Source organism: Balaenoptera borealis (genome assembly GCF_965194805.1).
Source record: "Balaenoptera borealis genome assembly, chromosome: 6".
Classification (NCBI taxonomy): domain Eukaryota; kingdom Metazoa; phylum Chordata; class Mammalia; order Artiodactyla; family Balaenopteridae; genus Balaenoptera; species Balaenoptera borealis.
The window spans coordinates 24,935,253-24,958,115 of NC_138863.1; the positions used below are offsets into that span (position 1 = coordinate 24,935,253).

The 22,863-nt window shown below is 32.8% G+C and overlaps 1 protein-coding gene across 1 annotated transcript in view; it reads left to right on the forward strand.

Annotated features, from left to right (window-relative positions):
* Positions 1-22,863, forward strand: part of ERBB4 (erb-b2 receptor tyrosine kinase 4) — a 1,231,960-nt gene that overhangs the window by 913,065 nt on the left and 296,032 nt on the right. Inside the window, exons 9-14 of the mRNA XM_082396354.1 lie at positions 1,869-2,010; positions 5,759-5,872; positions 5,994-6,120; positions 11,703-11,776; positions 12,639-12,729; positions 14,616-14,815. Coding sequence (XP_082252480.1) covers positions 1,869-2,010; positions 5,759-5,872; positions 5,994-6,120; positions 11,703-11,776; positions 12,639-12,729; positions 14,616-14,815 — 748 coding nt within the window. The remainder of the gene's footprint in view (positions 1-1,868; positions 2,011-5,758; positions 5,873-5,993; positions 6,121-11,702; positions 11,777-12,638; positions 12,730-14,615; positions 14,816-22,863) is intronic.

A 22,863-nucleotide genomic window follows, 5' to 3' on the forward strand; every position in this document is an offset into this window, starting at 1 on the left:
TTTTTTCAATTTGGCACTTAATTCTGGAAATAAGCAAATTACAGATTATAGCTCTTATGATGTAGATACATAGTAATTTCTTACTTTTCTTAATGTCACAAGAAACTTAATTTGTCTATCCTAATTTTATAGTGAAACAGAAGTGTGTATTGCAGAAATGAGTAGGGAGGAAGAAGGAAAGAGAAGAAAAATGTTAAAAATATACAGAAGATGCTCAGCAGATCTTGAACTGAGACCCTTTCCCTTGCCTGTCACCAGACATGGGATTGAAGCTTGATCTGGAAGACGCTGAACAAGTGTTTGTTAGCAATTTCAAAACAGTAGCAACAATAAACACCAACAATTGACGTTAACTTTCACTTCGAAGCTTCACTGCATTTTTTTCATGGTTCCGTTATCACAATAAGCAGAGTGATGAGTGAGCTTCAGAATTCTCATTTCATTACTTTTATGGAATGGTCCAGTGATTCCACTTTGGCATTTAGTACAGAATGTTCAAGAATGCCAGACCAAGACCTTGGTGTAAGTTATGTTGTATTGTATGCTGTCCGGAAGGTAAACTTGTTTGATTTCTCTGGCTTATGTCCCTTTGTTGCCAAGCAATCTGTGCACAACACTGTATAAAATATATTAGTAAAGTAATTATAAGGACACATGAAGTTTTATACCCATAAATTAAAACTTACTGAGTTTCCTAGATTGGTTTTTAATAGATTCTTCCTGGTGAGTGTCATCTTAGTGAATAATGTATTATCGGTGAGTCTCGTTCTGATTATGCATCTCGTAGACCATCATCAGGGAATTGTCATGTTTGCGATAAAGTGCTTGCTAAAACAACAATTAAGAAAATGTTTTGAGGAAACAGAATAAATTAGTGCTTATTAATAACCATACATACAATCTATGATGATACGTAAAATATAGCTTGAGTTCACATTAGCTTGCCTTCCAAGGCCTAAATTATTCCTATGAATGTTTAAATTGTTAAATTAAGATAATTAGTTCATCCCCTATTTTGCTAATCCCATGTTTTTATGTACTTATACATATGTTCTCTTTTTATATCAGATACCTAGCTCTTAGGTGGCACAATTGTTTTTAATCATTCTCAAATGCATTTGAACATATTAACAAATTGAGGTCTCAATACAAATATATGTCAGCAGAAACAAATTTACTTGAACTGGTGACTTTTAGTAAATGGTATGACATTATGAAAAAGACCATATAGGAAATGGTATCATATTATTTAATTATGGACTGAGTATAGCTACTTCTTTACATTTTGGCATCGTACCCCCTACATTTACACTTGACTAGTCACCTGCCAGAGACTTTTCTTTAAGTCCAGTTTGAATGACCATCACATTTTCTCACTATACAATGGTGATGAATGGACTTACCATATCACTTAAGGCACTGAACTCTCCAAACCAGCTTTAAGGAAAGTCTAGCCTGTACAAATGGAGATTTAGTTGTCACTGCCAGACTCTAAGACTCAACATAAACCCTTTGGGTAAGGGTAAGCTTAAATAAGTTTTCACTATTATCTAACTTTAATAATTTAAACCAATTCTCAGTTTAGAAATCAATGGATAGATACCAAGCAATTAGAACATCAATAACTGTAGATGGTGTATTTACTGACATTAGAAAACCAGTTTTGTAAAATTGAGAAGTACAAAACAAATATGAAGTTAAAAAATGAGCCCTTACAACTAGAAAGTTATCAGATTTTCCAGTTTTTATGAAATAGATGTACGCTGAGTAAACAATACAACCTATCACAGAACTGTTGTAGCAGTGTCCCTTTAACAAGTATTATGAAGGTTATTTTTAAAACAAAATTAATCTTTGCTGTGTTGCAGGCCTGCATGAACTTCAATGATAGCGGAGCATGTGTTACTCAGTGTCCACAAACTTTTGTCTACAATCCAACAACCTTTCAACTGGAGCATAACTTCAATGCAAAATACACCTATGGAGCATTTTGTGTCAAGAAGTGCCCACGTAAGTAACAGGATAAGAAGAGCCAAATCAATTAGCTCATCATTTAAAAACAGAGGAATTTCATGTAAGTTTATTGAATTCCAAAATGGTGACAATATTGTGAATTACTTGAGAATGGGTACTATTATTATCATTTCACAAATAAGAAAATTAAAATTCAAAAAATTGAAGTGATTGGTTCATAGTCTCAGCAAAGTAGTGGCATGTTTGAAGTTATAGTACAGTGTCATTCATTGACTTCTAAACTCAGTTATTTTCACTATATGTCAATGGTTTTGCACAGGATTTTGTTCCTCAGAAAAGTGACTAGTTAAGTAGCAAGCTATGTAATGAAAGAGATCTGCTCTAATAACAATGCATTTTCACCTGAAATTATTTATTATTTATTTGTAATAGAATATATAGCATTATAGTTTTAACATCAAATTCAATGTTAAACAATAACAGTGGATATAAAGGGAATGTTAAGGGGCCTTTACCAAATTGATAACTCATCCTGGGGATTCAAAATGACCAATTTAGCTTTCATCAAGAATAGTATATGTCTCAATACCTGTTCAAGTCAGTTTCTTTGCTTGAAAAGACCAATGAGAGAGTTCTTCAATGTTTTACTTACTGGAAGGCTAAAAAAAAAATCACTACTTTTGTCCACATACTCAATTAAAAGAAGACTTTACATTCTACAGCACACAGATATTGTGTTTTTGTTTTTGTTTTGCTTTGTCCACGTGATGAAGTATGAAGTGAAAGGGACATGGTATTAGAGTGGCTTTGGTTATAGCTTTGCCCACTTATTAGTCGTGTGATTTTAGATGAACTATTTAGTTTTCTATTTCCTCCTCTTTAAAATGCGGATAATCATATGTACCCTCTGTCTTTCCCAGATACATTATAAAGATCAAAGGGATAGGGAATAGGGTTCAGAGGAATAGTAGTAAAAACAGGTCTTTGAAAGCAATGATGATTCCAGCCATTATTATTAAATATTTTATATTGGTTAAAAGAATAATTATGAGTATATATATATATATTTAACATGGCTCTAAATTACCATTTTAAAATCACAGACACACTAACTGTAGGATAGTAGAGATTTTTCCATCTTAAACAATTTTATATCCCAAGTTATGTTTTTGACCTAACAACTTCTCATCTAAAGTTACCCTGTATTTCCCCATCTACTATCTTGCAAAATACGGGGCTTGAGAGTATTGTAGAATGTGGCTAGATGAGGAATTTTTTCGTTTTCTTAGTCAAATGTCCTCCTGCTCTACTACCTTCATATTATGGTGGCTTGCCCCAAAGATAGTCAAAACCATGCTTTTTTGAGATTTTTGGTGCTTTCCTTTTTATTCAAGCCCTGAGGTTGAGGCCCAAGGCTTGGGCTGGAGTGGAAGACCAGAAAAATCTGAGCTAGGGAATTTTCCTTTTCTTTATTACATCCTTTGTAGTGTCTCATCTGAAGTCTCTCAACTCCTAAGTTATGACAAGGGGCTAAATACTTAGGACTGTTTTTTGAAATTACATGCCCAGTTACCATAGATATGGTAACTCATAAACTTCCTTTCATGGATTAGTTTAGGTCTATCCAACTACAGATTAATTTAAAGGACTTCATTATTTATCTATGTAAAATTCAAATCTTTGAGGGACCTTGATCATAAGGCATGGTTTGCTAAACTGTAGCTGTCTTAGAAAAACAAAGATGTTCAGTTTCTAAATACTGGTCTACAATTCCTAATTCAGAATTCGGAAATTCAAAAACCCTAAACAACAAATATCTTTTGAAACTAATTTGACTGCAAAATCTGAGCCTAACTGATAATGAAGATATTTATAACCTTTTTTAAAAATTTCACTCGGCATAAATTGCTGCAAAAATGTGGAAGTTTTTAAATACGAGGTATCCCTAAAGACCTTGCAGAAAGGGTGGTTACACCTGTTGCAGGTTGGGTTCCCCTGAGACAGAGACTATGGTTGTTAAGAAGTGTTCTCAGAATCAAGACCCATGAGGGAAGGAAATGAAGCGAGATCAGGCTGTGATGCAGTCTCAGCAAAGTGTCTCTTTTGTGGTGGATGCCCTCTAGTGGATGCTAACTTGGAATACAAAGATCTTCACACTTTATACCCACGTCCATGGATTCATATATATGCCTCTACCCCAGACTCCCTTCAATCCCAATTCCAGATTTTCCAGTACTTCTTCTCCCAGGGCAAGCCACTGCTCATGAGTTCATATTTATTCTAAACTCCTATTTATTCCCTACAAAGTAAAGGATCATTTGCACTACCCAGAACTATACCCATTGGTGGGATTTTTCCTGCCACTATATTTCAAGTCCACTCCTGACTGAGGCTGCAGGGCAGCTGCCATCCATTTTCAGCTGCTTGCACCCACACCCCAAGCTTAGTTTTTGTCTTCCTCTGTCAGCTTGTCATACGTGCCCTCTCTTGGTCCCCATGCAGCCATAGGTATGAGCTTAGTGAAAGGTGCCAGCACAGTGGTGGATGACGTGGGAATTTGGACCGCTTGCTTATTCAGTTTACTTGTGCGTCTGCCCCTGCTCACATCAATCCCAAATGTACTGCTTCCATCTTACAATGGATTGCTGTTGGACCTGCTCAACATTATGATGGTTTTTAACAAAACCTTGTGTATGATGGGCAATTCTGGCTACAAGATCAATCCGTGACCCATGGTTAGGTAGTCTGTCTCTGCCAGGACCCAGAAGTATGTCAGGAGTTGTGTATTAAATGGTGTGTAATTCCTAGAGGTCTCGGCTGGGATTTTCTGGTCGGGACTTGCCATAACTCCACGTGGCATATTTTCCCGCCAGAGATACTTCTAATGTCATAGAGCTAGAGCCTCTTGGGTTTTGTGATCCAAGTAGCAGAATTGCTTGTACCCCAGCCTGGATATGCATCATATGCCTTTCCTGCTCTGGGCCCCCTTAAAGGTCAGAAGCCTTCTAGACTACTGAATGTTGGGCCAGAAGCAGTTTTTCCAAACATGGAAAGATGCTGCCTTCAAAACCCAAAGCAGCCTAGCAGGTATTGTGTTTTCCCTTTAGCGTGGGAGGCTCTAGATGCAAAAATTTGTCCTTATTTTTGGGAGGGAATGTTCTGGCATATTCCAGACCACTGGATTCCTAAACATTTCACCATGTCAGGTAATTAGATGTTCCTGGTTTAGTTAGTATACCTTTCCTAAAGTACTGCCCTTTCAAATTTCATTTTGTTTCTTCGTGTGAAACGATGGGACAGTTTCTACGGCACTCCATTGAAAGGTGAACACATTTTAAACATTTCCTCTTGGGTATGAAGTGCACTCCCTTCATCCAAGGCAGCTTAACTTCAGCTTCATTTGTGCTTCATGTAACTTGAAGTATTTTTAGACTTCAAACTTGCATCATGACATGAAATGAAGTGAAACTACTGAAAAACACAAACTAAATGTCCTGCAGTTTCCTAAGTCTATAAAAGAAATTCACTATCTTGGGGGCAATTCAGAATGAGGAGCAGTAGTCAAGCAACTACCAGTTGTTGTTAACACACACTGCGCTTGGATTTGAATGTGGTGTTCGTCGATGCTATTTCAGGTGGAGATATTTAGACAGAGTTGTTTTAGGGAAAGAAACGTACATACTATCATTTTCAAATGGAAATAATTTTCAAACCCTAAAATATCTTGTTTTAAAATCTTTTGCTGAACCTCAGCATTATTGCTAATTTTACCTTTTTTTATCAGATAACTTCGTGGTCGATTCCAGTTCCTGTGTGCGTGCCTGCCCTAGTTCCAAGATGGAAGTAGAAGAAAATGGGATTAAAATGTGTAAACCTTGCACTGACATTTGCCCAAAAGGTGATGATAGTTTTTTCATTTTATAATGAAAAAATACTGTTATTTTATAATAAAAATGCAATAATTTATTGACTAAAGAAAAATTTTCTCAGCTCCCTAATTGTGCATCTTGTTTCTACAGCTTGTGATGGCATTGGCACAGGATCATTGATGTCAGCTCAGACCGTGGATTCTAGTAACATTGACAAATTCATAAACTGCACCAAAATCAATGGGAATTTGATCTTCCTTGTCACTGGTATTCATGGGTCAGTATTACATTTTTATGGAAAATTGTTTTACAAAGTGCAGACAAAGCTTAAGAGATTCTTTAGTTTTGTCTGTTTGATTCCTTTTGACACAGAGTTCCACTATACATTAATGCTTTCCTCCAACAAAATCAAATGCCAGATTTCACCAGCAGTGATTGTAAACCAAATTTTGGGGGTACATCCAGATTATGAATTTGGTGACAACTTAGATTTAAAAATATAGATTTATATATAAGCTAAGATGTATTTACAGGACATTTTCCTCAAATCCATAGATTTCAGTAAGCTTGGCACATTTGTGGATATGTTTAGGGAAACAGTATCAGTGGACAAAGTGGGGAATTTCATTCAAACTCCTAACCAATTAGTTCAAAACAACATAAATTAATGCATCTCACAGAAAACAAATCAGTAAATTGAAATTCTGAGCTCTCAGGTATTTTCTTTGCCCTGCTGCATCTTTTTCTGTTTTAGACTTGGGAAGTTAGTAAGAAATCTATTAAGTGAATTTCATTTTAGCAATAAAAATTGTAACATTTTCTGGGCCCCTTCATTACAGAACCATCTGCTGTTTTTAACTGGGAAAATGACCAAGTTTGCATCCTTTCAACTGCAATGAAAATATAAATATTTTTACTTTATATTTTATCTGTTTGTGTATATCACTACTCAATCCCTAAATATTAGTGCTACGGGCTACAGATAAAAAATATCACTCACATATTTCAATTCAAAAGATTACTCTAAGCATATATCATTTCTAGAAGCAAAACAATTTAACACATTATGAATAAACACGTCAAATAGGAACAACAAGAGAAATAGAACAAAGCGTTTCTTTCCATTCAAATAAATTACTGTAGGTCTTAGTACATAAAGCATTTCTTTACTTTAAAATATAGCTTTTAATATGGATCTGTGCCAGAAACTGTAATAGTATGTATTCACTTTTTGTTATATTTGGTCTAAGAGGTGAGTCTTGTTGTTTTGTTTTGTTTTTTAAATAAGATCCAGATTTTTAACATCTCTTTAAAAAAATATGTGCATGTGATTACTCTTAGTTTACATGGCACCAACCTATTGGAGATGGGTGGTACTACCATTTTGAGATGGGACACATTGAGTCGGCTCCACCATGGACAATCTGTATTGAGCTGTGTGGCTTCCATGTCAAACAACTCCAATGTAAAGTTGAGAACTGGGTTAATAATAAATACCTACATCCTCTGGTTGTTGTGGAGATTCAAAATAAAACAAAATATACATTTTTTTAAGTGTTCAGCCCAGTGCCTGGCATACAGTAAACCTTAATTAATGGTATAAAAAAGAAAGAAAAAGGTGGGGGAAGGGAAGGAGTTACAGAGGGAAAGGAGAGAGAGAGAGAGATAAAGAGAGAGATTGAAAAGTAACAAAAATAGAAGTTAAAAATTGCTAACCCCCCCGAAACAAAAAAAAGTTAAAAAGAAGGAGAAAAAGGCACTTCAAGAGGAAAATCTCAGTGACTATATCTAGTACCTAGTTTATATCACAGCATATAGTGCAACAGATAATATTTCATAGACTACTGGAAACCAAATAAAGGCAAAGTTATTTTCATGGCAATCCTTACTTTATGGTAAGTCATACTTCCTAGTTCAGACGATTATTATTTGTCATTAATTATAGCACTTAAATGTAACATTATAATTAATATTATTGCGTCTTAAGCATAATATATAAGGCATTTTCCAGGACAAATATGTATGTGAAATATGATATGTTCCTCATTCCTAGTCTCATGCCAACATGAAACATATTCTGAAGCCTTTCCCTTTCATTTTAGGAAAGTATTAATATAAAGTTAATTGAGTAGGTCTCAGACACTTATGTATAGGCATATGTGTATTCATGTATGTAATATGTGTGTGCATATGGACAGAGAGATTTTAAAGATGAATAACATGAGGTATTATAAACAGAAAGCTTTCAGTAAATTAACAAAATTTTTTACTTCACTTAATTTCCATTACCCTAAATCTTCTACTAACTAGTTTTTAATAGGATGTATGGTTTGATTAAAATAACTAGGGTATTTCTTTAAACTAATAGAAATGAAAAATCCATAATTAAGTAAGAGTATACTTTTCTTTCCCCCCCCCCCCCCACACACACACACACTGTATTTTATTTTTACAAGAGATAAATAGACTGACACTAAGCATTGTACATGGATGACCACCACAAAAGCAACAATGATTGCAATTACCAAACATGAAACACACTCATACTATGTCATAATATTGACATTCAGTCCAGTAATCCTCCACTGTAACAGCTCCTTTACTTTGCAGTGAAAATTGATTTGTATATTCTTTGCCTCTGAGTCCTTGTGGGATTTTTTCTTTTTTTAAATTCAAACAGAAAGTCACAAAAATTATACTCATCCTCATCAGTTCACTCAGTCCCATGTAATTAATTTTTTTTCATCTTGATCTTTTGTTAGCACTTTTATGAGTTCATCAGTTTTTCATTAGAGTTCTGAAAATGCTTATTCGTTCAGTTCAGCAGTACAGTCAGTTACCAGAAACCTGTACTTGTCAGAGTCTTTTCCATGAATTTCCTGAAGATGAAACCCTTTTATAGGAACATATTTACAAAAGCATCAGAGTACACCCAGAACTGTCTGTAAATGACAAAAGACTTAAAAATGACCACGGTTAAAGATTTGATGAAACTTCATAATAATGCAGTTGACAAGAAAATTAGTTATTTCTGAGATATACATTTTAAAGTAATAACTAGGATTATGACTTATAACATTATACCAGAACATATAAGATTTTTAGAAATTTCATGTAATGTCTGAAACATTTATATTAACATATTTCCATACAAATACTTTTCAAAAACAAATTTCTGCAAAAAATAAATTTACTGTGAAGTTGTCAACTAAAACGTTAACATATAAAAGAGATCAATGTTCAATTTATAGAACGATACCGCCATTGCTAGAAATAAACTAGGCACTCTTATTTCCTTATTTAGAATGGGAACTGCAGGCAAAATGCAGTGTTCAGGGTTATCATAGGATCCCCTTTCATGTCTTGTCATGTCTAATAATGTTCTTGTGAATATGCTTAGAGCAACAAAATGCTCACCAAATAAGCATGTTCATGCTGTGTCACAGTGTGACACAGACAAGAAAGTACTTAGATGATAGACTGTAATGTTGATAGACAATGGAAAACAGATAATGAGTTTGGTGACAAACATAACGTGATTTCTATGGAATTGTGAAAATATGTTTCTCTCTCTTTATCCTGAGCTTTATTTTGGATCACCCAACACAATGACAGGGTGGGCATAATGTTTTTTTTTCATGGTCCTGAATTTAGCTAGGAAAGTTCTCAATTTTAAAATCTATGGATTTCAAGTGGCTGTAGGGTGGAACTCCCTAGGGGTACTTTTAACTTGGTAAGTGGGATTCTGTCAATTTATTTTATGAGAGTCCTGAATCTCTAAAATTAAGTATATAAAATTTCTGTGGCCCATTGGGCTTCATGTGAACAGTCCAGAATTCATTTCATTCCTGACAACCTGGAAGTGTTCTCAGTAAAGGTTTGGACTGACCCCATTACTGTGTGCTTGCCCTGAACTTTGAGTGTTTCTCAGTAAAGCAGGAATATTTGATTATATGGCTAGAGCTATTCTAGACACTGCTTTTCATCAAAGAACAAATGTTGAAAGTTCATTCTACTACTGCAGAGCTGATATTTCATGTGCATGCAGACATCTTTGCACATTAGAAAATGATAGCAACCAGAATTTTCCCACATGATGAACCTAATTTTGTGGCTCCATATTCACCGAAAGCATAGATATTCATTCTATACATCTTCAGTTACAAATAGAGCAAGTTTGCTAGAATATTAATTTAGACTTTAAGCTTTTGAAAGGTATTCATGTCACATTAAGGAAAATCTTAATTGTTTATGTGTGAATTATGGGGACACTCATCTATAGTGTTTCCAAGCCTTCTGTAACACGCCATGTTAAACTAGTAGCACAATGTATTGATTATACTTCTTAGTTTTTCTCAGTTTGAAGCAGTAATTTCATCAAGCAAGATTTTTTTTTTTCTTTTAAAAGATATGGGATGGTTCACAGTATAGAAAATATGCTGATGAATCAAGCAGTGAGAGCCAGTAAAAGGTGGTTCCAGAGATTAAGGTTGCTGAACTAATAGAGAATGTTTTCAAGGCTCTAATGCCAGGATGAATAAATGCCAGTGGATTCAGACTCAAATTCTTAGAAGAAAGGCCATATGCCTATCTGTTTGCCAGGGGATTGTGGAGCACGTTGACTGATAGCCTCCAATGGATCATGTATCCTAGTGTTTATTCCCCATGTGAAAAAGAAGGTTCTCAGAGACTGGTAAAACAACAGATATCCAGTGCAAGGATAAAATTCAGTTGATTGCTAAAGGTGGACACAAACTTCTAAAAGAGCCTAATTCCTTGTTTTTATAAAGTTTGATCTCTCTTGGAGAAATGACCAATGAATGGAATTTAATTTTTCTCTGAAGAGTATATATTAATATAAGGTTTCTACTTGCCCAGAATAGCACAGAGCACCTTTTAAAGTAATAAAACCTAGAAAAACTACTATATATTACTTAAGAAATTCTGAAAGTAGTGCTTGAATTACTGACAAATGTTTAATATTATGTTTATAATTGGCTTAATATACAAGAATGCAATTATTTTGTATGGGCAGGATGTTATAAATGAAAAATATTTTCCTAAGATGAAAACTTCTGAAAAAATCCATTAAATATTTAATTTTAAAGGTATTTTATAGTAATTTTTGTAAAGACAGGGCATTTATGTATCAATAACATTAATTACAAAAAATATATTTATGCATTAGGAGATAGTATTTTAAAAAATCCCCAAAATTTACAACACATTTTGAGTATTGTTAAATTTGTGGTAAATTTTATTTTCAAATGTTAGTATGATTCATATAGAGGGAAGCAAATAGTTCCTTCATATGAAAGTGAACATAAATAAACAGATAGGAACAAGATTGCCTTGATAGATAAATGTAAAGATACAGAAAAAACAAAAGTTTACTTTCTGTATTTGTTTTCACCCTTCTTATGAAATTACAGGTTCTGTTAGCAATTTAGTATGCTTTGAGGAACCCAAAAGGCAATTATTCTCACCATAACATAATTTATTTGCAGTGTATATTTTTCCAATTGAGAATAAACTTTTAAAGGCAAAATAAAATGGTTAATAAATGGAATTGCTATATTTGGAGGTTTATTCAGGATAGTCAAATTGAACTGTTCCTCTGGATCTAGAATAGCCTTCAATGAAGAACTCATATTCTGTGTCATCAAAATTTCCTGAAAGTACCTTTTAATCCCCTTCCACATCTAGAATAGAAAATCTGGATAAAACATTGCTACCCTTCCTATTGCTAATTAAAATTCAATTGGAATGAAATAATTTTTGTCACATTTCTCATATTTTCACCCCTTTATCTAATTTTAATTTTGGCTTCATTTTTTTTTTTTTCTTCTTATTTTCTAGGGACCCTTACAATGCAATTGAAGCCATAGACCCAGAGAAACTGAACGTGTTTCGGACAGTCCGAGAGATAACAGGTAATTTTTAAAGTGAGTTTGTTGTGCTATGAACTATGTGAATTTTAGTCTTTTGTTAAAAATATTACATAGTATTGGAATTTGCAAAGCAAATTCTAGTTTTGAAAACACGTATTATTTTAAATGATGGGTGTCTTACTTCCTTAGCATCTGTGCACATTTTGAAATCTGTGGAATTAAAAAAAAAAAAAATCCTTGAGATTCTGATGTTACTCTTTTTGCAAATGTCAGTGGATCTTTGAACACATGTGTTTCTATTTACTTTTCACAAGTACTATTGAGGATGTGTAGCATGTAGGATTCATTTAGCATATGTTTACTGAGGACCTAATATGTTCAGAGCTGTCATAGTAGGTGATATGGGGCCCATAGACATGAATCAGACATGGGTTTGCTATCAAAGAATGTAAAATCAAATAAGGAGGCTTAGTTATATACATAAATGTCTTAGAATGCAAGACAGACAGCTGATGTTGTAAGTGTACAGATAAGGTGGCAAAAGATTTCAGAGAAATTAAACTCTTTGTCTAGTTAGACTAAATATTTTTTCCATTTAGAAGAATAAATCAAATTAAGAATCAGTTAAATCTTTAAACCATACATTTATATAATTCTGTATGTATATATTCTTGGTGTTCATTATTTTGACATTCATCATCTATTGAGTATTGTAGCCCAGAAACTTTGGGTAAGACACTGAATCTTGGAAGAAGAAATATGAGATAGAATGGTTCAAAAATAGGAATATTTGCTGCCTTTTTCTTACCTCCCATTTTCATCATGTTTTAAGAATAATTGGTATTAAACACTGTTACTGAGACAATGATATTCTGAATTATTTTACTGCCCTTATCTTTTGTAGGTTTCTTGAACATACAATCATGGCCCCCAAACATGACCGACTTCAGTGTTTTTTCTAACCTGGTGACCATTGGTGGAAGAGTACTCTATAGGTAGGTGTATATATTCAAAGTTACAGGTCTCTGCATCATGTGTACATTATGTCATAGCCATCAGACTCATTGATTTACTGATTCTAGAAATATTGGTTTTCCACTTTAAATTCTAAAGGAAAGCTCAATGAAAAATACTCCTGATTGTGCTTTAAAGTATACAACTTGATTTTTCAACTGCCTGTCACTTAAAGTAATTTTAGTGTTTGGCAGTTGTGGAGTCCATGATGTGAACCATAAAACTGAACCTTCTTTTTGATCATATGTTATCATAATTAAAAGATAGACTTGAATGACTTTGTAATGACTTCGGTGTATGGGATACAAATGCTGTTTTACCAGGAAGTTCTCGTTTTGTCTCTGGAGCTATCATTTGAACAAAGTATCACAGCGCTGATATTTTAGAATTTGGTCCACTATGCTACATGCAGTGCTGGTTAATAATGGACAGATAATCAGGGCTCAGAAGGATACTGTTCTAAAGTTCTAATGTCAATATTTTTATTCACATAATAAAAATATATGTTTTAATATTTATTAAGCCACTGTTTTTATTTTACTTCAGATTTCATCTGCACAAAATTATTGTTTATGAACAGTTAAAAGTTGACTTATATAAGGAGATCTTGATAATTTTTCTACTTAAATCCAAAAGATGCCTAAAATCAATACTGTCATTAAATATTCTATAATAATGGTTCACAGGAAGTCCATTGAATTTTGCTATTAAAACAGGTATATCTGTAAGAGGTTCTAAAATGTAAAGGGGAAAAGTGCTTAATAAAAAAGGATAGTTGAGAGATATAATCTATTCAAGTGCTATATGGAACCAATTTTTACTATCCATTGAATAAAGTGTTATAAATCTAAGTCAAGGCATTATTATGCTCACATTGTAATCAACAACTAAGGGTGGTTATGATGGAAACAAAGATTTGAGAAAGTGAATTACATCCCATTTGGGTACATACACACGTTATATATCTGTATATTATAGTTCTCCATGCATGTGTATATATAAAACACATGAAAAAAAATCTGAGTACTAAAAGCAAAGCAAATTTAGAGGACAGCTTTGATTTCCAAAATATAAAATAATGTTCATAAGTTGATTGAAATGTGGGAAGCACATTTAGTCTTTAAAAAATAGAAAAAGAATTTAATTACAAAGTGGACTATTTTGAGAAAACAACATCCTTGAAATGATAATTTGTTTCTACAGTGTAGTTGTTATTTAACTTTTAGAGATGATTTCTCACTTGTCCAAGCCTTCTGAGTATTTTTTTTAAATTTTAGTTTAGTTTTATTCTTCTCTTTAATTTTTAACATCTCCTATCCTTATACATTTTTCAAGTATTACAATTAACGCTTTGGTTTCTGAGGTATAAATTAAGGCTAAATATCTATGGTCATTCTCTGAGATATTTACCTTCTGAAAGTGTGTCTAAATCTATTAAATAGTCAGAGTAGAATTAATGTCTTACTCTGGGTAGATGAACAATCACCCCATAAACATTTATTTAATTATTTAGTCTTAATACAGGATTTCATTCTTGAGGAACTTAAGATTCAGGGGTTAGGAGGGAAGGCAGTGAGCAGATATGTCAGTGGTACATATATAGGCAGAGATAGAGATATCATTGATATTCATAATTATAAAAGATGGGCTTTTTTTGGGGTGTCAAGTGATTACTTTTAAAACAGTCAGCATATAGCAAGTAAAGAAATAGTATTTGTATCTCAGGTTTATTAATTCAATCATTTTTACACTCTATTAACATTCTTTTTGGAGTAAGATATGACATCCTTATTTTACTTCAAGAATGCATGTCATGGCCAGAAGACAATTATTACTGTTCCATTTTTTTCCTCTCCCCTCTCTTTAGTGGCCTTTCCTTGCTTATCCTCAAGCAACAGGGCATCACTTCTCTACAATTCCAATCCCTGAAGGAAATCAGTGCAGGAAACATCTATATCACTGACAACAGCAACCTGTGTTATTATCATACGATTAACTGGACAACACTCTTCAGCACAATCAACCAAAGAATAGTGATCCGGGACAACAGGAAAGCTGAAAACTGTAGTAAGTACATTACCCAAACATTAAAAATCTAGAAACTTTAAACATTTTTTTTCTCATTCTACATTGGACCAAACAGTTAAACATAGTGGTCGGTCAGAATTGTTGCCTTCTTTTTCTCAACCCTTAAAAAAGGTTGGTATAAAACAAATGGGTAACTTTTTATAACACATTGCATGCTTTTCTAATGTATTTCATGTTCTCAAATCTTGCCTAATCATAAGAACCCTCCTGTGGAGATTTAGATTCAATAGGTGTAAGTGGAACCTGGGAATCTAAATGTTTAATAAGCATCCCGGGTAATTCCTTGGATCCAATCAATTTATGGAAATCCACTCTATTAAATTTTCTGTTTACTTTTTGTTTCAGAGAATTTGATAACATAGAATAACAAATAATAACAAATAGCAAATAATAAAGTATTTGCCATTTAGGAGTGGTGGGAAAAAAAAAAAAAAAGACGTGTTCTTCTGAAATGTGTAAAAATGCTGTTCCAGAAGTTTGCAAAAGTTCATTTCATAAATGTGTTTTTGTAGGCAAGGAGCAATCTCTTTTTTCATGTATTTTACTACTCATCGATCCATTCCATCACTTCTTTGTTACACAGAAGCAAATAATGTTTTCATGAGTATATAACTATGTCATTCCCATCTTATACTTTGATACTCCAATGATTAATACTTAATTCTTCCCTGTTTTTCTCCTGGGTATTACTTTATTCTGCATCCTATAAGTGCTACTACTATGCATATAGTAGTGACTTACATATAATAAATGCAAAATAAAATGACTTAGAATTCAAAGGATCTGTTTACAGATGCATATTCTTGTTGTGGTCATGATAAGTCAGTCCTTTTAAAAGTCACATTTCTTAAGAAACATTTTGCTCTTAGGAAGTCTTCTTGCTTCTTTAATCTCACCATTGGAACAATCACAAGGGTATACATACATAATGATTAAGTTCATTAAGTATGTGAATGAATAGTATAGGACTTTTTTAAAAATGTAAACTCTTAAGAGGCCAACATGATTTAAATTTACCAAGTTAAGTAGTCTGTGAATTAATTAATTAATTTATACCTCACCTTGTACCCGAAAGGGTTTAAGGCAGCTCAGCCTAGCAATTTTTATAAAATATAACTTATAATTTGTGAGGAATTCACATTTTAGCTCTTTTGGATCCTTAAAAGTATTTTCCAGAGAAAAGAGACCTATTGCAACATGAGTTTCCTGTTTTGAGTGAACTTAAGTTCTTATATATTCTTCTGTTCCTCATAGAATCAAGAAATATAAAATATTATTATATATCAAAATATGCATGTCCACATTGAATGAGATTTATCCTTTCATTGAGCCTAGGTTGTTTCCTTGGTTTTATACATTTCTGAAACCTGACAGAAAGCTTGCTTTTTTTTTTTCTTTACTTAAGCTTCTTATTCCACATTACTATATTTGTGTTTGTACATGCCCCAGACAAAGTAGATTATTCATGGAAGTAAAATAGAAACTTTTTCAACACTAACTTATAAATATTTCCCTAAGTCAGGGTTATACTCTCCTTTTCTTTCACTTACTTCAAAAAACAAAACAAAATGAAAATAAAACAATAGTACCTCTACCTTTCAAAGGTAAGATTTAGGTACGAAGACAAAAAAAAAAAAAAAAAAAAAACTAAGAAAAAATAAAAGAATGAGAGGAAAACATTCTTTTTCTTTAACTCATTTAATCATTTCACAAATCCCTTATTTTACCTTTTGTAAACCTCAATAAAAAGCAAATGGGAAAAGAAAATGTGGAAAGAAATTAAATGTGAAAAAGCAAGATAGGAAAAATTTATGTAATTATTCCATATCTCTTTAAGACTTCTAAAATTTTGAAACAACCAAAAGAAGATAAATAATAATAATAATAAACTAAAAATCTAACATTTTCTTCAACTTTCAGTGGTAGGTCTCTTGGAGGTTTATCCGTTTTTCAAACCATGAACCTATTTTATAGTTGACTTTACAGTTTCAGGAAGAAATGAACCAATTAGAAGAAAGCAGATTTGTAGTGCTATAATTTAAAATTAAGCATATAATTTTTCATTTTTAACATCTTAGAGTAAACAATTTTTGCATGAAATCCATTTATCAAAATTTGGGTTTCAGTCTCATAGTACATTGGATCCTGCATTTTCAGAAATGTAATTATCCTATAAACTTGACTTCAGATGTGCTGCTGATGTTTACACTGAGCCTGCAATGGTTGCCCACATGTGATTAAGGCCATTTTATCATCCATAGTATTATCTGCAAATAGGAAAACAAATATTTGCTTCATTTTAAATGTACTTCAATATTGCATTTTTAGACATTCTCTCTTAATATACCACACACAAGACATATATGAGCACACACACATATTCATTATAAGACATATGGATACACAGACATACAGCATAAGGTGTGTATTCATATGCTCACACAACACATACACATGTACACAACCCTCGGACACATACACATGCATTCACATGCATAAACACACACACACACAGTCACCATAAAATACTCTCATCTAAATCTGCATATCAGCTTGGTAGCTTAAAAGAAAAATCAGCCTTGATTTTTAACAGTGTTTTTTGGAGTTCAACATGATTTAAAACAACAATGACAATAAAAGAAAAACCTCACCTCATCTATAAAGTGTGACCATAGCTTGAGCAATCTTACTCTTTTAAGTTAAAATTTTCAAAGCAGACTTTATGGTTTGAAGAGATTGAGATTGAGAGAAACTCTAGGACATGAAAAGCTGGAACATTTTCTGCCTCCTTCATTTGTATGGTTGTGGTAGGGACAAAACAGTGCTGGTTGGAAGGAGTTTTATAGTAGGTTTATAAAAGTATTTGAAGTTTCTTTAAATAGTTAAGCATACATTTTTAACACCAGATTTTTAACAGAATTTAAATTTTTAACAGAATATGAACAGTGAAGAGATAAATACTACACCAAACCTTCGTAATCTGAGTTACATTTGAACTCAGACATCTCTACTTTTAAAATATTTGCACATATACACTTAAAACCAACATAAAAAAGAGAGAAACTATATTCATAATTACCTTTCAAATTGAAATAATTTTATTTTTCTAATTATAATAGTACTTTTATCATTGTTAAAAAACAAAACAATAGACATATAAAATAATGCATACTTTTTGGTAAATAGGTAAATAGATAATGAAACATATGTTCATATATAAACTGGATCATACCATATATATTTAAATACTGAGGATCTTCCATGTCAGTATATAGAGCTCTTCCTTATTCTTTTTTTTTTTTTTTTTACTTTTTATTGGAGTAGAGTTGATTTCTAATGTTGTGTTAGTTTCTGCTGTACAGCAAAGTGAATCAGTTATACATATACATATATCACTGTTTTTTAGATTCTTTTCCTGTATAGATCATTACAGAGTATTGAATAGAGTTCCCTGTGATATACAATAGGTCCTTAATAGTTATCTATTTTATATATAGTAGTGTGTATATGTCACTCCCAATTTCCCAATTTATCCCTCCCCCACTCCTTCCCTGCTGGGAACCATAAGTTTGTTTTCTACATCTGTGACTGTAGAAAATTTCACTTATTGTAAATAAGTTCATTCATACTATTTTTTTAGATTCCATGTATAAGTGATACATTATGATATTCATCTTTCTCTGCTTGACTTACTTCACTCAGTATGCCTTATTCTTTTAATTTATTTATTTTTTAATAGATCTTTATTGGAGTATAATTGCTTCACAATACCGTGTTAGTTTCTGTTGTACAACAAAGTGAATCAGCCATATGCATACGTATGTCCCCATATCCCCTCCCTTTTTAGCCTCCCTCCCATCCTCCATATCCCACCCCTCTAGGTCATCGCAGAACACTGAGCTGATCCCTGTGTGCTATGCTGCTGCTTCCCACTAGCTAACTATTTTACATTCAGTAGTCTATATATGTCGCTGCTACTCTCACTTTGCCCCAGCTTCTCCCTCCCACCCTGTGTTCTCAGGTCCACTCTATATGTCTACATCTTTATTACTGCCCTGCAACTAGTTTCATCAGTACCATTTTTTTTTTTTTTAGATACCATATATATACATTAGCATATGGTATTTGTTTTTCTCTTTCTGACTCTGTATGACAGACCCTAGGTCCATCCACCTCATTACAAATAACTCAATTTAATTTCTTTTTATGGCTGAGTAATATTCCATTGTATATATGTGCCACATCTTCTTTATCCATTCATCTGTCAATGAACATTTAGGTTGGTTCCATGTCCTGGCTGTTGTAAATAGAGCTGCAATGAACATTGTGGTACATGACTCATTTTGAATTATGGTTTTCTCAGGGCATATGCCCAGTAGTGGGGTAGCTGGGTCATATGGTAGTTCTATTTTTAGTTTTTTAAAGAACCTCCGTACTGTTTTCCATAGTGGTTGTATCAATTTACAGTCCCACCAACAGTGCAAGAGGGTTCCCTTTTCACCACATCCTTTCCAGCATTTACTGTTTCTAGATTTTTTGATAGTGGCCATTCTGACTGGTGTGAGGTGATACCTCATTGTAGTTTTGATTTGCATTTCTCTAAAAATTAGTGATGTTGAGCATCTTTTCATGTGCCTCTTGGCCATCTGTATGTCTTTTCTGATGAAATGTCTATGTAGATCTTCCACCCATTTTTTAACTGGATTGTTTGTTTTTTTGATATTGAGCTCCATGAGCTGTTTGTATGTTTTAGAGATTAATCCTTTGTCTGTTGTTTCATCTGCAAATATTTTCTCCCATTCTGAGGGTTGTCTTTTTGTCTTCTTTATGGTTTCTTTTGTTATGCAAAAACTTAGTTTAAGTTCCATTTGTTTATTTTTGTTTTTATTTCCATTACTCTAGGAGGTGGGTCAAAAAAGATCTTGCTGTGGTTTATGTCAAAGAGTATTTTTCCTATGTTTTCCTCTAAGAGTTTTATAGTGTCTGGTCTTACAGTTAAGTGTTTAATCCATTTGGAGTTTATTCTTGCGTATGGTGTTAGGTAGTATTCTGATTTCATTCTTTAACATGTAGCTGTCCAGTTTTCCCAGCACCACTTATTAAGGAGGCTGTCTTTTTTCAATTGTATGTTCTTGCCTCCTTTGTCAAAAATTAGGTGCCTATATGTGTGTGGGTTTATCTCTGGTCATTCTGTCCTGTACCATTGATCTATATTTCTGTTTTTGTGCCAGTACCATATTGTCTTGATTATTGTAGCTTTGTGGTATAGTTTGAAGTCACGGAGCCTGATTCCTCCAACTACGTTTTTCTTTCTCAATATTGCTTTGGCTATTTGGGGACTTTTGTGTTTCCATACGAATTGTAAAATTTTTTGTTCTAATTCTGTGAAGAATGCCATTGGTAGTTTGATAGGGATTGCATTGAATCTGTAGGTTGCTTTGGATAGTATTGTCATTTTCACAATATTGATTCTTCCAATCCAAAAACATGGTATTTTTCTCCATCTGTTTTTGTCATCTTTGATTTCTTTCATCGGTGAAAGAAGTGAAAGATTTCTTTCATCAGTATAGTTTTCTGAGTACAAGTCTTTCGCCTCCTTAAGCAGGTTTATTCCTAGGTATTTTATTCTTTTTGCTGCCATAGTATATGGGAGTGTTTCCTTAATTTCTCTTTCTGATTTTTCATTGTTGGTGTATAGGAATGCAACAGATTTCTGTGCATTAATTTTGTATCCTGCAACCTTACCAAATTCATTGATTAGTTCTAGTAGTTTTCTGGTGGCATCTTTAGGATTTTCTATGTATAGTATCATGTCATCTGCAAAGAATGACTGTTTTACTTCTTCTTTTCAAATTTGTATTCCTTTTATTTCTTATTCTTCTCTGATTGCCATGGCTAGGACTTCCAAAACTATGTTGAATAAGAGTGGTGAGAGTGGACATCCTTGTCTTGTTCCTGATCTTAGAGGGAGTGCTTTCAGTTTTTCACCATTGAGTATGATGCTTTTTGTGGGTTTGTCATATATGGTCTTTATTATGTTGAGGTAGTTTCCCTCTCTGCCCATTTTCTGGAGAGTTTTTATCATAAATGGGTATTGAATTTTGTCAAAAGCTTTTTTGCATCTGTTGAGATGATCATATGGTTTTTATTCCTTAATTGTTAATGTGGTGAATCACATTGATTGATTTGCATATACTGAAGAATCCTTGCATCCCTGGGATAAATCCCACTTGATCATGATGTATGATCCTTTTAATGTGCTGCTGGATTCTGTTTGCCAGTATTTTGTTTAGGATTTTTGCATCTATGTTCATCAGTGATACTGGTCTCTAATTTTCTTTTTTTGTGATATATTTTTTCTGATTTTGGTATCAGGGTGATGGTGACTTTGTAGAATTAATTTGGGAGTGTTCCTTCCTCTGCAGTTTTTTGGAAGAATTTGAGAAGAACGGGTGTTAGCTCTTTTCTAAATGTTTGATAGAATTTGCCTGTGAAGCCATCTGGTCCTAGACTTTTGTTTGTTGTAAGATTTTTATTTATGGTTTCAATTTCATTGCTTGTGATAGGTCTGTTTATTTTTTCTTATTCTTCCTGGTTCAGTCTTGGAAAATTTTACCATTCCAAAAATTTTTCCATTTCTTCGTGGTTGTCCATTTTATTGGCATATAGTTGTTTGTAATAGTCACTTATAATCCTTTGTATTTCTGCAGTGTCAGTTGTGATTTCTCCTTTTTCATTTCTAATTTTATTGATTTGTGTCCTCTCCCTTTTTTTCTTGATGAGTCTGGCTAAGAATTTATCAATTTTTTTTATCTTCCTAAAGAACCAGCTTTTAGTTTTATTGATCTTTGCTCTTGTTTTCCTCATTTCTATTTCATTTATTTCTGCTCTGATCTTTATGATTTCTTTGCTTTGACTGACTTTGGGTTTTCTAGTTCTTCTTTCTCTACTGGTTTTAAGTGTAGGGTTAAATTGTTTATTTGAGATTTTTCTCGTTTCTTGAGGTGACATTGAATTGCTATAAATTTCCCTCTTAGAACTGCTGTTGCTGCGTCCCATACATATTGGGTCATTGTGTTTTCATTGTCATTTGTTTCTATGTATTTTTTTTACTTCTTCTTTGATTTCTTAAGTTATCTGTTGGTTATTTAGTACTGAACTGTTTAGACTCAATGTATTTGTGTTTTTTTACTGTTCTTTTTTCCTGTAATTGATTTTCAATCTCATAGCATTATAGTCAGAAAAGATGCTTGATACAATTTCAATTAAGCTGTCTATAAAAATATTTATTGAATAAGTGCCATATTAATGGTAATTCCATTTATTTTCTATTTTTCATATCAGTACTGCCATAATGTGAATCTTAGTTCATAAAACATTTTGTACTATGCAATCATTTCCTTGAGCTAAACACTTAAAAGTGGAATTTCTGTGAAATGAGGTTATATATAATAAATGTTGGTATATATTGCTACATCATCTTTCAAAACTACTAGATTAGTTTACACTTGTCCTAAACAATGTTTGATAAGGAATATTTTCCCCTACTCTTTACAACACTTGATATTATCCATGGTTTTAAATTTTGGTGATCAGAAATATGAAAAAGAGGTCTTTTAAATTTATATTTTTTAGTTGATATTGAACCTCTTTTTATGTGTTGACTGATCCTTTCTATTTATTTTTTGTATATTACATAGTTATAAGCTTTATCCATTTTTAATTCTGGATTTGAAATAGCTCATCACGAATTAAATCCATTAAATTTTTATGTCTTAAATATGTTGTGTATAATTTTCCTTCTATAAGTAATTTTTTAAAATTTTGTCTTTTGATAGAAAAACATTTTATGTTTTTATCTAGTTAAATGGATACATCATTCTCTTTTTTATGTTTATGATCTTGGCATAGTCTATCTTTTTTCTTCTAGTACTTTAAAACTATATTGAAATTTTTAATCCATCTAGAAGTTTTGGTACAGCATAATTTTTAAAAATCTTAATTTGGCTAGGATATTGACATAATTT